We start from the raw sequence: 17,846 nt of genomic DNA, 5'->3' as shown, positions 1-17,846 counted from the left end.
CGTCACGGGCCTCACAAAATCAATTTTAATCGTAATCTATTGTACAAGTTAATTCTGAAGCCTCAGGCCTGTGATAATGTCATAATAGGACTGCTTCCTTCGATTTTTGTTCATTTGAGCTGCATTGACTTATATTTGTTCTTTGTTTTTGTTTGTTTTTGCCTTTAATTTTTTACTGTTCTTTGTATTTGACACATTGGCTGTCTATATTATGGCCTTTTTACATGTTTCATATGAAAATTATGGTAAAAGCAAAACATATTTTGTGGAGCAAATAGTTGTAGATTGATTGATTCATTTTAACACCTCTGGAACGAGTCACCACCAAACTATCAAATATCCATGCATCCATTATTTGATCCACTTTATCCTCACAAGGGTTGCGGACGTGCTTGCAGCCTATCATAGCTGACTTTGGGCAGCAGGCGGGGTTCACCCGGAACTGGTTGCCAGCCAATCGCCGGGCACAAATTCTTGAAAATCTTAGTAAAGGCAGACTCCATTGGAAAGTATTAAGTTGTGCAGGTGCACCTTAGGAGGTGTCTGGTGAATGTATTTACAGTAAATGGGGGAAGGGTGTCTTTACATTATATAGGCCAGGCTCAGACTTTGCAAATGTCACGCAAACACACACACACACACGATTTTCCAGAGGACAAATGCTCGACCGTCGCTTGTCTTGCCACACCAAGAACAAACACACGGCTGTCATATTCATACATGACACAACAAGAGCGCACCACGCGGGGCTCTCTCGCCACGCAAAGACAACGGATGACAATGTTTACAGGCCGTTATAAAAAAAAAAAAACCCAAACAAACAGGATATTGTAAATTGCGTAACCTATGTAAAGACAAGTGTCCAACTCACTATTGTGCGCAGTCGATCAGCTGGTACTCGTTGGACCTCTCGAAGCACGCCTTTACTCCTTCATCGTCCCACAGCTTCTTTGCGTGGTCAAAGAACTCCTGAGGGGAGAAAAAAAAAAGGAGAGGAAGCGATGGTGAGTGAGGCATGATGGGAACTAGATGAAGTCTTCTGTGACACTGTCATTCCGAAAGGCTTTAGAGAGGCTCGATTAATTAGGTATCGGCTACATACAGTCGTCGTTACGTAGAGTATTTCCCAAACAGTGTACACGGGGTGTTTATTTACTCAACAAGCAAATGGGGGAAGGCACATTTTTGGAATAACATTAATGTTTGTGGTATATTACAATTCATGTCAAGAGAAAGTAGATTTTTAAACGAAATTAAAAGGAAAACTGTGGAAAATTCCAGCCAGAACATAAGCATGGACACAGAATCTTCCAGAACTGTAATCGCCCTTAAAGAAGCCTTTTTCAAACACTGTAGCGCGAGATCCAGATTACAGAGGAGACAAATTTGGCAAGTACCAAAGCAAACGATGGCACAGACTCGGATGCACACAACGTTGTGGAGTGACCACATGTCGGCGTCTACTACAGCCCAAATCACAGCATAGAAGCCATCTTTAAATAATAAAATAATATCTAGTATGAAGGAGGCAGACTCGGTGGAAGAAATAAATCACCAGGGAACATAAACTTCAACGCAAACCATGTTTACAGTAGGAAGGCATCCAAAAAACACACTGCCAACACAACAAAGGACTTCATCAGTGGGGAAAACAGTGGCGGGTCTTCCCAGACCCAAACACAATAGAGCATGCAATTCACCAGAAGAGGACAAATCCCCCAGACACAAACAAGAACTGAAAGAAGCTACAGTAAAACATTTCAAATGAAGAATGCAACAGTCTTGTGAAGTTTCAGGGTGTCACAGGCTTGATGGGGTCATTGCAATTATGGGTTATGCCACCAAATATCAGACCTCATTCACTTTAAGTGAAGATACTAACATCAGTTTCAAAACTTGCTCACTTGAAAAGTATCTGGCTTCTAAGAAAGTGTTTCATTTATTTATGAATATTTGTACTGGTGGCCCAGTCGGGCTAGCATCAGTGGACTTCAATTCGCTTGACAAAGTCACGTAGTGGTCCCGGGCCATTGGGCCACTGTTAATGTCGGACCCCCGGTGTACCTAGCGTCTTGCCTCAAGTCAGCTGAAAAACCAGCTCGACCGATGCGCCACTTAACCGTGGAAAAAGCGTCTCCTCTCGACAAAAACAAAAGGCCCAAACATAGGGAGCCTTCCTGCTGTTGGGACGATGCAGTAAATAACGTTGTCGTCTTCCAGTCAGCATCCTGCAGCGGAACAATGGGGAGCATTATGTGAGGCGCTCCCTCTTATCAATGACTTTGAGACATTTCCCTGGTGTGACTTTCTGGTGTGTGTTTGATTTTTGCACAAGACGATTGTCCTCCTGCGCACGGCTCTGGGCTCCTCCCTCTCCCCATCGCCCAGAACCACCACATGACCATGTGCGCTTCTCGCTGGCTCTGCGCTCGCACTGAGCAGAGGCTCAAAGTAGCTCCCAACCGGAGGCTGATAAATGATCACATGCTCTGGGAGACATCCTCTCGGCAGATCCGGTGATTGAGTTCAGCGGGGAAGACAACCAATAACTGTTCACTACAAACGTATCAGAGAGCAGACCTTTGTGAAAAACCCGATTCTAAAATATCAGCAAAAGTGGCGACTGTTCCACTCCAGGCCTATAGGTGGCGAGAGCGTGCATTTTTGCAAAGTGGTGGCCCAGCTTACAAAGGAAGAAATCTCAGGCACCATTTTCTTCAAATGTGCCCAGAAAGTATTCACAGGTCAGTCAGAAACAGTCTTTTCAGTTTCTCTGATGTCTTCAAAGACTGAACAAGGGAGGGTGCATATTTTCTCGCATGCAGATGGGGAAGCATGCTATATTTTTGGAATATTATTTTTATTACCGTAACATCTATGAACTGAGATAATTTCACGTACTACTTTTTTCCTGACCGGAAAAGGGATGCGTCTGTTTGAATGAGGCCTTTGTTATTAAGTGGATGACTCACCTGGGGATTCATTAGGGCACAGGATCTATTAGAGTAAAAATGATCAAAGACCAAGGAATCTAGTCATCTTAATGGGGGAAGCCACAACGGCTGTGTAAACGTGCAATATCCTGCTTGATGAGTTGCGTCTAAAAAAGGATAGGCAAAGAAATAACAGTCAGCCATTACGACTGTGATGCACCAATTTATCAGAAATGCAGTGTGAAAGGGGCAACACGCTTCTCTTGTGGTTCGCACATTTGCCAAGGTTTGGGAGCCAAATCTCGCCCTCCGGCGTTCTCGTGTTAGACAATGCATGTTTCCCAGAAATTACTTTTAAAAACATAAATTGTTGGGGTAATTAAAGACTCGACTTGTCCTTTGGTGTGAATGTGAGTATAACGAAAAAAGATGGGATGCAGTGTGAAAGTTGAAAGTGGATCCTTTTTTAAAAATCATCTAAATTCTTCGACTGCGGGAGTTTGCGGCGGCTATGTGAAGGGATTATTTCAGGAAATAAATAAAACCTCATCGCTAGTGCGTTAGCTTCGCTTGGTGGGAGCACTCACTCATGAACAGGATGAACTCGCTAGGCTTTTTTTTTTTTTGTTGCAATTTTTAATTTTTTTCTTACCGGCACGGTCACTGCGTTCGACCGCACAAAGGCAACGGCACCGTGTTTACTTTTCTTTTCAGCTGCTCTGAATAAGATTTACTGATTACATTCTCCGTGCGCCGTTTCTTGCCAAATCTCACAACGAAGGAGCGGCTCAAAGTCAAGGACGGGCTGCTCTACGGAACACGGACGAGGGGTACAAGGTGCAAGAAGCAAGGGCACGGACGGTAGAAGGGGGTTGGGGGGGGAATTGTTGGCAGTTAAAGGCTGCGTGTGCTCCTCAGGGCTCTTTTCCACCGAGGCGTGTGACACTGGGCCTTTGAATAAATGCAGTGTGCTGCAGTGCCCTACAGAGCAACTGATAACGCTCAGAGACCAGGAGGGAATTTGTGTCAACACTTTTGTTTTAACCCTTACCAGTGATGAGCATTCAGCGTCTGGCCTTGGCGACTGATCGGCATGGGCTTGTGTGTGAGGAACTCGCTCCAATCAAACACTGCAAGTCAGGCTGACCAAAGGAAGGCTGAAATCTAGGTCTACATATAAGTGCCATTCATTTGCAGTCTGGCGGCGGAAGGGTGAACATCCTTGCCCCGGAGAGAGTTTTAGAGTCTCCAGTAGTCACCAACGACGCCACAAAAAGTCACCATTGGAAATGGTCTTTCACGCTTTTCCACCTATTAAGGCACTCGAAGCGCTTTACACTGATGTTGCATCTATCTACTGATGACACAGCATCAGGAGTCTTGCTCAAGGTTACGTCGACGTGGTCACAATGACAGGGGGGAATCGTACCCACAACCTCCAGTGATCGCTCTACCACCGAGCCACGCCGCCCACCAGATGGCTGCTAGTCGCTTTTGTGAAAAGTAGTAGCTTGCGGGGTCAAGTCGATAAGTATAGCAACAAAGTCGCTAATTTGCCAACATGGAGTAGCACACGCTTTGACAAAATGCGCTAGCTCCGCCCCTCTCAGTCATCATGCCAATGGGAGATGTACTCTACATTTGCATAGACCAGAAACCTAGAGACCTTTTATTAAGATATCCCTTCATTCCCATTTTTGGTTTCTTTGCTTTGATGACACTGTGATATTTGTGAGAACTTGCTGCACATTGTTACATAAAGAATGAACAAGAACAATTCATAAATATTGGTTTGTCACTCGAGAGAAATTATTATGCAGACGTTATGAGTATGTCCGCAATAAAACTGGATGGGGGGGAAATTTTATTCCATTTTTTTTTATTCTGCAGAAATTGCCATAATGTGTATCAAAATGGTCCACGTTGTAGTTGTGTCACTTGACAGGTGTGGTGCAAAAAATTAGCTCGACTAGCGCTATGAGTAACTGCACCCGCACGCAAAGTAGAGCAGTGGGCGTGGCTAGTGTGAAGTTGAAGCTCACCTGCCACACGACACTGTAACTCTAGCTCTGGGGCAAACAAACACAAGACAAATGCTAACCCGTTTTTTTTTTTTTACTTGTTGCACAGCCCTGAGCGGGTCTTTGCTCAATATTGACGACGAGTTTAACGGCCACAAGGTTTTGACGCGGGCTTTCCTAGAGTGTAACATGCTCCATTTTCAGTGTACTAAATGCGTTGGGGTAGTTTTTTGGGGTTTTTTTGCGTCGGAGTAGTCCATAGACATAAAATGTAACACTGTCAATATTTTTAATTATTTATCATAAAATGCAAACATACGCCTCCCCCAAGCTACCTACTAAATAAAGGTGTGTAAATATTCCATTTTAGTTTTCCAAAAGTATTGTAAGATTTAATTTTACCTAACAGAACACAATATAATTCACTTTTTTTTTTTTTTCTTCTACATGTGGACTTCAAGGAATAAAGGCATAGATTCCTTGTCTAGAGAGAGAAAAGAAAAACATTTAAGCAGCCAAAGGAAGAACGCTCAAGTTTGCAGCCGACCTCGTGAAACAAAGGAAATTGCTCGCGGGGGAAAGTTTTATGGTCTGACGAGGCAAAGGTTGAGAGTGCGGCCAGCAGAAACATGGTGGTGGCCGCCTTTGCCGTCTGCTGCTGGTGTTTGGCTTTCGAACTGTCACAAATGCGGGTAACACGCCGTGAAGGAGAAACATACAAACATACTGGTGAGATGGGTTAATAATATTTTGGAAGTTGGAGTCCACAAAAGCAAACTAGTTATCGCAACAGTAAGATCCACCTGTTCCACTCTTTATTTTATTTTTTTTTTTGGGGGGTGAACTGTTCCATTGACGCTACAGAGACTCAATCGGCAAAAATAATTTCCCCTGAAATCTTTATCTCCAAACAAACTAATGAAATGCCTGATTGATTGACTACAGGGTCCGACATTAAAATTAGAGTTTGTCCGGGGACCCAAAACCCCCGCTCTCTAATCGTGTTGACTTTCTTTTGGCAGTTGGCAAATGCTTTTGGTGCGTTATGGCAGGCGGTCAGAATGTGGCGGTAATGCACTAAAAGTAGTTGCAAAACACCAAAAGAAAGGAAAAAAAGAAATGGAATGGAAAGATGACGAACAAGAGGAAAGTAGCAGCAACTAATGTATCGCTCGTTTAGCATGCGTCTTCTTCCTTTGGCCACAAGTGTTGCCTCACTTTTCACGGGTGATACGTACCAAGTCGTAATAAGTTAATTTTCAAGAAGTAGAGGATGACTTCTTTAAATAATTTATTTTTATTTTTTGGAGGTGGGTGATTTATGCCTCTATTACGCCGTTATAAACCGCCCCGACAAGGTTCCCACCATTCTAGACCACGAAGAAGAAGCACTGCCGCTGGTTCACACAATAAAAACATATACAAGGATTTATTTAAAAGGTGAATTACTCCACTAGGACTGCACCATTGGATGAAATGGAATAGAAGGTTAAGCTGTTTTTAAGACAAACGTTCACAAAAACTTTAACGCAGTTATCTGCCGATGTCTTGCGGCTGAGCGCGCTCCGCTCGTAATTTGTGAAGACAGCTGTTTACTATCCGGCTTTTCCAGCTCTATACTGACGAACTGAATGGCACATTTGAATAACATTGAGTTTCCGAACAGAACGTTGTTCAAAAGTGCCGTTCGTTCATTCAGAGTGCACCAAAAACAAGAGTGCCGGTGTACAGGTGCTCCAAATGCTTCAGTGCGCCAGGCAGGCCAGATGGAAACAATTGAAGCACGAGCTGCTGATTGGTTTAGAACATAGGCTGCCTTTGGAAACTAATAAGAGGGCAGTGCGCTGTGCCTCTCCGAACGTGCGCGCACACACACGCACACAGGCGCCAGACACCTTAGAAAGAAAAATAGCAAGAAAACATGCCAAAATAGCGAGGTAAAACAGTAATACATGAACGTTATGGTAACAACTTAAAATGCACGATAGGGTGAATCCACAACAAGTGAACCGCGACGTAGCGAGGGAAAACTTATTTCCAGCAACAAAATGTGCAATAACCAACCACTGATTAACAGAATGTCACATGTGAACAAAGCTCGGAGTTTCTGAATGGTCCAAGTGAAGCAATGCACACACTGAGCATATTTACTAACGCACACAAGATTAGGGAACTCTGATTTTGGGTGCAAGCCCGAGCTCTACTTGGTCTTGTAAATTAGATTTCCCCCAAAGAGTCGACATTTAATGCTGACACAGCCCAAAGTTTTTGGTGCTGCTGACCATTTTAATGTGAAGACATTTTGACAGATTGGCAGAGAAACGAATTAAAACAATTGGTCAACAAGTATTCCGAAAGTAATAATGACAGAGTGCCATAAAGTATCTTGATGTAGGTGTGCGATGCCTTAAAACTTCTACAATGAATTTAAGTATAATGAGTTCTCGTTGTTGTCCATGTATTATTGGAAATAATAATATTCCGACAAAGCGTCACTTAGCATTGCTGTCTTTGTTATTCTGTTCCGCACTTCTTCTGCCACCGGTCTGAATTTATTTAGGCTTGTAGCGATCGGGCTAGCCGAAGAGGCTAACCCTGATTCGTGGCACTTTATCCAGTCGATCATGTGCGGTCGTGTTTTTTTTCTTCTGTCATTACAATATCCTGTTCCTGAAACTAGTGGCCCGACACAGCAGTATAGACTTATTAACTAACAACCATCCGACTCAATTTCTCCAGCTCATATTAAAAAAACAAAAAAAAAACCTGTCAGGACATGGAGGGCCATCCATGTCCCAACAGTTTGCAATTATTACGCCTCACAGATAGCGTAACTCACTCCACAGCGAAAGACCATTCCGTGCCATTCAACGCTGTTGGGAAACCAGTGTTGAACACAACGCTGCAGACTTTTGATAGGCAGTACAAATTGCCTCAAAGTGTTAAGAGTTCTCAAACAGCCATTCCAGTCATGTGCACAGGTGAAAGAGGACATTCTGAAGGATATAAAAGACATCTCATTTTACTCTGCCAGTACAGATATGTGGTTGTATGTTATTGGTTAATATTTAAGTGCAATTTTTGTGACTAGAAGTCCAGTCTATTTTATTTAGATTTTTTTTTTTATCCAAGCTATTTTCTTTATTGTTCGCCATTTGAATGTCAGTGATCCATAGTCTTGAGAATTAAACTACATGCTGCAATAAAAGCTATTATACGATTATTATGCTCTAATACCATTGTATCAATGGCATGAAAAAAATCCACGATACAATCTTTTATCCTGACAGTCCCAACAAATTTATCGTGACAGGCCTACTCATACAGTAAAATTGCTACAAGCCTTTGCTGCCAAGTTTGAAGTATTCATATTGTAGCAGCGTACGTTGAGGTAGAGCTGTGCAATCTGTTCCGCAAAATCTGGGTAGTAAAAACTAAAAGGGAATGCTGTTTACAGCGAGTAGTGAGCAACAACGAAAGTGCTGACCAAGTATGGCAAATCAAGAATTCCATCAAATATAGCAAGCGGATAATAGTTTCTGTCGCCCACAAAAGTGCTTCTGACAACAACAACAACAACAACAACAACAACAACAAGAGGGAAACATTTGAACCCCAGCGATCTTTCTCAAGATCAGCACTCATCTGAAGCCCTGCTTTGCCACGCTGCACATCCGGCATCAAAAGGAGGGGTGGGGGGTTGGGGGTCTTTCACACACGTGACCTTGTGTACACAAGGGTGAAACTGAATCTTCAACCTGCGTGCGGGGAAAACCGAGGAGCATCGTACCTGTGAGTAGTCAAAGTCAGAGAGAGGTGCTATGCTCTTGATGTATTCGATCCTGAATTGGTCCTCTGGGTTGGCTAGCGGGACAGGGGGTATTAAAGTGCTCATCGCTGACACTATCGTCTGTGGAGATTGGGAGAGAGAGGAAAAAACACAATTAGCATAAAACGAGGAGTTAGCTCTTGTGATAAAAAATTGTTTAATGCGGTTTTATTTCATTTACTTGAATTAATGCGCTGGGAAAGTTTGCAAAATTATGGACTATTACAACTACTATTACTACATTTGTTTTATATAATTCATTTTTTTAACAATTTTATTTTAAGAATTTTCCTTGCACTTTTATATACATTTTAATTGATTTATTAATTATACATTTTGTATTAGTTTCTTTTGAGGTGGTGCTTAATGCATATTCTTGCTATACATGACACAATCATTGCGATGAATAATTATGTATTTCTCATATACAGCTCAATTTCTCTGAAACATTAAAAAGACAACTTGCATTGTTTTAATCAAACGTGCAGCAACAGAATCAGTTTGTACACTTGATGTGCTCATAAAAAAAGAAAAGTTTTCCAATTATTTTCTTCCGATCACGCACTTGTCCTAACATGTCAGTTACGTATCGATTAAATCCGTTTAAATATGACAAAACATTCTGAGTTTCTGGTACTGAATAGGTCTAATCACTCAAACACAGGGCTGCAAAATTCCAGAACCATCGTGCAATGCAAACATTTTTCTACACATTTGTTTATGTTCCGCGTAAGTCCGTTTAAACAAAATGTACAACATGCGTAAGACGAACAACTAAGATATTGAGAAGCATCACAAAAGGTTTTCTTCCAATATATTGCACTAACACTCCATTCCAAACATTTTTCTACGTGCTGCTTAAGTCCGCTTGAACATTAAACGTACAATAAGCGGTTTACCTGTGGTGGTAAACCTGTCCTGTAAATTTCTGTTGTTTGCGTTGTGTTTTTAATCAAACACGTAGCCGTGACTGTTACGAAAACTATATTCGAAAAAATTGTTTATTCTATTTCACATTTTTAGATATTTCCTTTACAATTGTAGATGATTTCCTTTCTTTTCCCTATCCTGAAAATATTTCTATTGCATACAGCATCAATCCGCATACACATTATCAAATCTTAACGTGTTTATGCTACTGAATCTATTTCCTGCCATTTGCATTGTGTTCTTTAATCAAACATGCCCCCTGTGAAAGTTAAGAGCTGTTAAAAATCAAAATTTTACAGTGGTAACGAAACGAATTACCATATCGTGATTTCATGCCATCAATACACTGTGCAGCAACTTTTGGCGTGCGCTCACAGTGTACTTAACACATACATTTGTGGATAAATAAAAAAATTTTAAAAAGTGCTGATTAAGCTGCATTAATACTGGTGATTTTTCACAGAGGACAAAGAATATATGCCTGTGAGTGTTACATCATTTGTAAACGTGTTGACGCACCGTGTGTGACTCCCAATCTCGCAACAAAATTGTCAATCAGGTTAGTCATTAAGTCCTTCTACGTTCTCTTCTGTCATGACGTGTATAACGTGACAGATGCTTGTCTTTACACGTATCAAACGCTGTACAGTGAAACCCGGGGTTTTGAAGTGACCTAACTAAAATTTGTACAGTCGGAATATGCACTGTGTCACTAGCATAGTCTTATATAATTTCAGTAAATGTTTAGATAAAAAATAAAATAAAACTATCTAATAAGAAGCAGAAAGCACAATGGCAACTGAGAACGCCTTCTTGAACCGCGACCACGTATTCTCACGGAAAAACAGTCCATTGCACGCCTTTACAGAACTTAAAATGTTGCATGTTCATACTTTTGCAAACCAAGGACTTGCTGTAATAAATGGGCTCAAACTCACCACTATGGCATCCTTGACGTTTTTCCGGATGTCCTGGATTTTCTGTTTCTTTTCCCTGCATGGGAAGACAAGGAGAGTGAGCAGGTTAGAGAGCCAGGCGAGTCAGATGGGTTGTCAGGGTGGACGAAAGATGGAAAATTGGGGGGAGCGGTCAGTGGAGGTACTTTAATTACAATTTGCCTCCGTTTCTGTTGATGCCTGTCATCCGTCCCGTGACGGACGGGTGTGACGCAGAGGTTCGCTTAGTTGTGCGCCAAAACTCTGCGGACATCTTTCGAGTTTGTGAGTAAGCAGGCTACTTCCTGGTTCCTGGAGGCTACGCCAAGACGCCAGGACGGAGCCAGTTTGAATTCGAGGGGAGGTCGGCAGCTCCACTCACAGTGAAAAATCAACCGCGCACTCACTCATCTATCAGGCAGATACTTGAAGACGTTTAAATATTCTTAAAAACAACCACCTTAAATACTTTATGAAACAAATGCCAGACTGTGATATTTAGTTTTTTTATTTGGAAAGCTTTGTCTATATGTAGAATTAAAAACAATAATGTGGTCACGTTGAGTATATGAGAGGCCTTAAATGACATTGAGGTGATCTGAAATGTGGCTTTGTTAAAACCTATACTGGTACAAAAAATATCAGAGCTTGAAAAAAAAAAAAAAAAAATAAAATAAAATAAATACTGCATAGAACAGCACAGAACTATAATAATACAGTGAAATGGACATTGATTTATTTTTTCAGGACACCACAGTCCCAAATTTAAAAGTCCAAAAAGACATCAGCTGTTCTCCTTTACGCCTCATTTTCAGGTTATCAGCACACTGACAACAAAAACAATGGAACTAGGAAAAAAATTTGCTTATTGTGAACCGCAGGCTGCACAGTATTAAAAAGTATTGTTTATGACAAATACGCATGGAACGGCATCATCTGCATTGTTTTTAAGTTAGCAATATCAGTACAATTATAACAAAATACAATTGAACTTGTAAAAAAAAAAAAACAAGTGAATAGTGAAAATCTGATTTAAAATTATTATTTATGACGACAAAGGTATCTGGGGCAAACACATCTGCTGATCTTTCCACATTGTTTTCAGGTTATCAGTATCAGCAAAATTATGTAGGAAAAAATATAACTAGGAAAAAAAATAACTTTAGGTGGGAATATGACTTTCACGGTGAACTGTACTGTATTTAAAATAATCGTTTATGATTAAAAAGTCCATGGTAAGCCATCAGGTGATCGCCTTTGCATGTTTTCACCAGTACAAGCAAAAAAAATTGGATAAACATAGACCAACCAAAAATACATCAAGGCAATATGACTTAAAACATGACTTTTACAGGATGATGAGGAAGGATGATGATTATGATGACAAGAGTGTCTGGGACTCTTTTTTGTGTGTGATTTCAGGTTATCAGTATTCTACAAATGGAAAAAAAATAACTTGTTAAAAGAAAATTGTTACAAATGTAGTATTTAATAAGCATATTTAAAAATGACCAAATGTGTCAGATTCCCATGAGAAACAAACTCAAAACCAGAACAAACGGATCACGGCCGACTTCCGGGTGTTTGTAATTATCGTTTCGAGATGCGATTGCTGTTTTGCGATTGCAAACGGAGCGCTGGCCCGATCGATGGCGAGCGCCAGGCCCTCGCAGCAAAAACAAATTATCGATAGGCAACCCCCCCTTCCCCGCGTCAATGGCAACCTTTCACCCCCCCCTCCCTGCCCGAGGAATAGGAAGCAGTGAATTTGACATGTGCGTGACATGGTCGTGCCAATCCTCACATATGCACGGCGCCATGCGTGGTGAGAAGTAAGAGAAATGCACAGAGATAGAGAGAGAGAGAGAAAGAGGAGGGAAAGCGAGAGAGGAGGAGAGGAGGGGAGGGGATAGATGGGATGTAACTGCCCAACAGGCGCTGCAGTGCCTGGGGAAGGAAGAACCGCTGGGCTGGCGCGTCGCATGGTATGGCCTCCCCGGGCTGGTGGGTGATGATGGGTCATGAAAACGAGCCTCATCTATCCACCCATCCATCCATCCATTCATGTACGTGTGGCTCATGAACACTTACTCTGCATTGAAGCCATTGACGTGGAGAATCTTCATCTGCTTCACTATGGTGCTCTTTCCGGATTCCCCAGCACCTTTGAAAAAACACATAAATACACATTAGAGGTGGGGGGTGGACATTTTGGAAGGTAGCCTTGCATCAAACCCCCCCCCCTTCTCCCTCCCATGACATGTTAGCAAGGCACTGCTGTCATAGACGTGTAGGCTAATAAACGAGGAGCAAAATGGGGTAGCGGGGGTTTACTAGCTTACATTTCATCATCCTAGCCGAGTCTTACCGAGTAATAAGAGCCTGTGCGTGGCTTTGTACGCTTGTCGTTCCTTCTGCAACTGTTTCTCGATCTTTTTATTCGCCTCTCGCTGAGCCTTCTCGTCGATGCGTTGGTCTTCAGTCTTGCTGTTGCCCAAACAACCCATCTTCCGTCGCCCCCGAAAAAAAGCCCTTCCTTCGCCGACAAAAAGAAAATACAACGCCAGGGATTTTCTTTCAAAAGGGTGTCGGAATGATCGCGTGTTTTTCTTAGTAACAACAATTTTTTTTAAAAAGGGGGAAAAAGAAACCAATCTCTCGAGAGGCTTCTCGGGAAGGGAGGAATCCGTCCCCCGTTATGATTCCGCTATTAGCCGCAGCCGAGCGTCATCCAATCCGCCTGGTAGTTGACTGAGAAGCCGAGAAAGCAAGGGAAAGAGCGAAATGTGGTTGGGAAAAAAACTAAAAATAAATAAAAGAGAGAGGGGAGGCCTTTGTAATGTCCGTGAATGTAGCCAAACGTTGCTATCTCCGGCCCCTCTTTTTTCTCTCCCTCTCTCTCCCTCCTCTATCTATCAAGATTTGTGTCTCCTCAACTCAGCACTGCCTCTCGCTGTGGCACCAGGAAGTAGCCGTGGCCCGTGGAGGTGGAAAACGATCGCGCACGCTAAAGCGTTACTTTAACTAGCCCGCAGCGACGCGGCGCTTCTAAAACCTGCGAGTCCGAAGCGACAGGAGCCATTCCCCGATTTAGTCCCTTGCTCTGCTTGCTGTCAAACCAGTCGGCGGAGGGGTGGAAACCTGGACGCCTCTTACCGCTGCCTGACAAGAGGGGATGGGTCTACAGCTCGGCGGCCTTGACCTGAACTAGCAACGAGCACTAGCAGCGGGATTTACCATTCTCCGCTGCCTTCAAAAAGCACCATAGCGGTGGTCCATGAACGCACCTCGCCTCCCAGTAAAAACCAACGACACGCGGTCAGCTACATGTAAAAAACGACAGTCATGGTAATCCATGAACGCCTCTGGCTTTTTCTCCAGAACGTTACGCCCGCCCTCTGCTGTGATTAAAAACTACAAAGATGGCGACCCGTGAGCACCGACCACACGCATCAGCAGCTGTATAAATCGTGATGAAAAATTAAATTTCTTCGTTAATTGTTGTTGTAATGATATATATTTTCCAATTATGAAAACGAATCACAACATGAATAAATCTGTACCTTTAAAATGAAAATAATCAAATAATAAAATACATTATATTATATTATATATCTAACTGGTCTGTCTCTTGAGCTATTTACAAAAGGTTTATGTCAAGTTTGATGAGGCATCTTTTGTCCGTACGATAAAAAAAAATAATCACGACTAGTAGAATTACAATGAAATCGTAACTTTCATCAATCATTGTCATTTTGCGGTTGTGCTACTCTTTTCTCATTCCCCCCCCCCCGCTTCCGTTGCCTTTTTTCTTTTCTATTGCGTGGTCTGTTAGTGATTTTTTCGAGTGGAGGATTTTAGCCCTTGTTTTTTTTCCTCTCGTGCACAATTGCTTGCCTTGTATAACTAAAATATTATTATTTATTATTGTGCATCGAAATTAATTATTATTAGCTGCTAGGTATGATGGGGGCAATGCAGTCACAATAGTAATAGTCTATTTCATATGCAGAAAAAAGTTAACATAGTGCAAAATGGACAAACGCACGCACAAAAACGCTCCCCCAGTCCCAACCCTTTAGCATCGAAGTGACCAGGTGACGCTGTCCCACACTACCCCCGAGTGGTAAAATGTGGTAGTGCACAGTTCGGAGTTGCAACCACCATCACGTGTAATGTTGGCGAATCTCGCGAGAATGTAACTATGAGCATTGCGCAAAAGGATTAATTTGTTTGATGCCCCCACAAAATGAATTTAACGGCACCTCTAAATTCATACAAAACTACAGCTTACTGAGTATCCGGAGCCTTAAAATGTGTTGTGCTTTTTCTTTGACTTTTTAGTGTGCAGTTCCAGTAATGACAAAGAAGGAAATTGTGATAAATAACCATAGAAGAGTGAATGTAACACATGGGGAATAGCCTAACCGTTCTGTATATAATAAATAATGTTTCCCAACCTTCATTTATTTTTTCGAATAGGGAAAGTGGTGCAGAAAATGCATGGCTGGATAATAAATCTGAACAAGCCAAATTGTCCCAGAACAAAGAGTTGGAAACAATAAAACATGTTACATGTGTCATAAGTGCATGACGGGAGAATAAGATGGATGCCTTGTGTTGTGCGAAATAAAGTATTTGTCTGAATGCGGATAGAATACAGGGTGACCCCCCCCAAAAAGAAATTCGTCCAGGAAGACGCCATCTACAGGACGTAATTTAAAAAGAAAAAAGAAAATTCCATTATTATTAATTAAAAGACACGTTTTAGGGTTTTAATTACTATGAATACAATATTTTCTTCCACCACTCTACGTTTTATTATTGTATTGTTGAAAAGTTTTTAGTCAGTGGGTCAGTCTATTTAAGTTAAAAAAAAAATCTCATATATGGGTTTTTTTATTTAATATTTATTGTTGGCATGTTTTTTGTAGTTAGTTTTCGCATACACATGTGGACAAAATTGTTGGTGCCGCTTTTTTAATGAAAGAATGGTCACAAAAATAACTTGACAAAAGTAAAAATATATTTTTAAAAAAAATCATGCATACTAACACATGGAAATCAGGCATTGCTTTTCAAATTGTGTTTCAACCAATTATTTAAAAATAACACACTGATAGTACACCTAAAAACATTGAAAATAATTTGACCACAGGTACATGTTAGACGTGACTATCGTCCAAAATATTGCGAGTTTCAATCTATAATTTTGAAGGAATGATTATCACGTGTCGATACTTTCGCACGTACATTTCTGTATGTTTTACGGACATACAATTGTGATAAAAGTCGGATTGGAGGCTTGCAGGCTGACTGCATAGTCAGCCATTGCGCTGTCAATGTCCTACCCTCCTACCACCCCCCCCCCAACTCCCATTTTCCAAGAAAGAACATGAAACTTTATGGATTGCAGTTTTTGGCTTCAGCTAAAAAAAAAAATTTAAAAAAATCTGATCTTAATTTCCAGTCTTATGAGCTGTTTTTTGGTCATTAATATCTGAATCCAAACAAATATATTTTTAGTTGTACTTGACATTTAAAATGAACAGAAAAAATGAAGAAACAAGGGTGGTCTGTTAATTTTTTTCCACGGCTGTATCGGCCTGAAGCGGGTGAACAATACATCTTATCTTTTCACATCTAATACGGCTGTCGTGTCGACAAACTCAAGAATGTTGTCCGTGGTATTAGACGTTTTCTGAGTCTGGTCTTGTGATATTTGCAAATTGAGCCGTGATGGGTCATTACCTGAGCCCTGCGCAACTGTGATGTCATTTTTAGGCGACGGCAAGTGGCAAAACGGCAGCCCTGTCAGATGGATAAAAACGACTGAATTTTTCTGCTTACTTAATATTCCACAAAAATATTAGTCAGAATACCGTGCTAAGACGAGTGGGGCCGCATAGAAAATATTATTGAAAAAAACATCTTTGACTTGACCTCCCCTTTAAGTGAGGTCTGGGGACGAGTCCGGGTGTGAGGTTTACACGGTCTGTGAGCACAATTTCAGTCACTATCAGGGGGCGGGGGCGACATAAAATATCAGCCTCCTTGGACGGCTAAAAACTGGTAGATTATTCGGTTTAATCTTTATTCCACAAACCCAATATTCATCAGATTACCGTGTTTAGACTGGTTGGGGGCATATATTATTGCAAAAAACATATATATATATATATATATATTCTTGACTTCCACTTTGCATTTCATTTTGTCCCGCAAACATAACACGAGGGTTATTAAACGACATAAACGTCTGCAAACAGTGGAAGTTCCTTTTTAATTTGGCCCCATGTTTCATTTGACGTGACCTATAAGGCGAGAGCGTCTTGTCGATGACATCATGTGAAGTTATGCAATCCCACAATATCGCACGGTGGGAGAGCTGCTTCTCGTCTGCAACTGCTGCCCGGTCATTTGATAACCTAGATTGTAAAAGCTTTAAAAAAAAAAAAAAAAAAAGCAAGGTTGATTAGTTGCACAGTGCAAGTACACAATAAAGCCATAAAGATAAAAACGGTAGTCACACAGTCCAGCGTCCTTCCCGGATTGTTCCCTTTAACCCTCATGCTTTCAGAAATGTGTTAAGAGTTCGGTACGAAGGGTCATGTGCGAGCTGGAGCCTATCCCAGATGACTTTGGTGGGATACACCTTGAACCGGTCGCCAGTTGTTGCGCGGGGGAGGCAGATAATGACAAACAAGTATTCACACTCACATTCACACTTATTAATTTAGTTTTCAGTGATTCAAACGAGCATGTTTTTGAAATGTGGGAGATTGGCACAATGATACATATATAAATATTTTTTGCTTTAATTTATTTTGAGTGCTCACTTCACAACAAGCCGCAGCAGTTTGGGAGATACTTTTATCAAACAATCCTTCAAAAACAGCGGTTGCAAGCGGTTAAGAGCCTATTCCCAGCTGATGTTTACAGCCAAACTGAATGTGAAACCGATAATCAAACATTTTGTATGAAAAAAAAAAAAAAAAAAAAAACTAGCTTAGCCTTTCAGTCTACTAGCTTAATGCTAACGCTAACTAGAATCTATGGCTTTGGGCGTTAACAAGTTACATAGCAGACTGAACACCACTACTGCAGCAACACATGCAGACAGACAATAAAAATACTGCTCACAGTAGCAACAAGATTTCCCAATAATGACACGCTGTTGAAATGACGAGTGTGGTTC

General features: G+C 41.4%; 1 protein-coding gene across 2 annotated transcripts in view; it reads right to left on the bottom strand.

Annotated features, from left to right (window-relative positions):
- LOC148326111 (guanine nucleotide-binding protein G(olf) subunit alpha) overlaps positions 1 to 17,846 on the bottom strand; it is a 41,606-nt gene that overhangs the window by 20,021 nt on the left and 3,739 nt on the right. Inside the window, exons 1-5 of one of the 2 annotated variants that reach the window (XM_088312100.1) lie at positions 13,017 to 14,011; positions 12,740 to 12,812; positions 10,652 to 10,706; positions 8,745 to 8,864; positions 872 to 969 (exon numbers count right to left, since the gene is read on the bottom strand). In XM_088312100.1, the coding sequence (XP_088168226.1) occupies positions 872 to 969; positions 8,745 to 8,864; positions 10,652 to 10,706; positions 12,740 to 12,812; positions 13,017 to 13,155 (485 nt within the window). In that variant the 5' untranslated portion in view covers positions 13,156 to 14,011. Of the gene's footprint in view, positions 1 to 871; positions 970 to 8,744; positions 8,865 to 10,651; positions 10,707 to 12,739; positions 12,813 to 13,016; positions 14,012 to 17,846 lie in introns of those variants that run through there. The other variant, XM_088312099.1, reaches the window with a different exon arrangement.

Source organism: Idiotropiscis lumnitzeri, chromosome 12 (assembly GCF_059441095.1).
Source record: "Idiotropiscis lumnitzeri isolate Australia: NSW breed Sydney's pygmy pipehorse chromosome 12, RoL_Ilum_1.0, whole genome shotgun sequence".
Lineage (NCBI taxonomy): Eukaryota > Metazoa > Chordata > Actinopteri > Syngnathiformes > Syngnathidae > Idiotropiscis > Idiotropiscis lumnitzeri.
The sequence above is the reverse complement of the archived record's forward strand: the minus strand, read 5'-3'. Positions and strand labels throughout refer to the sequence as shown.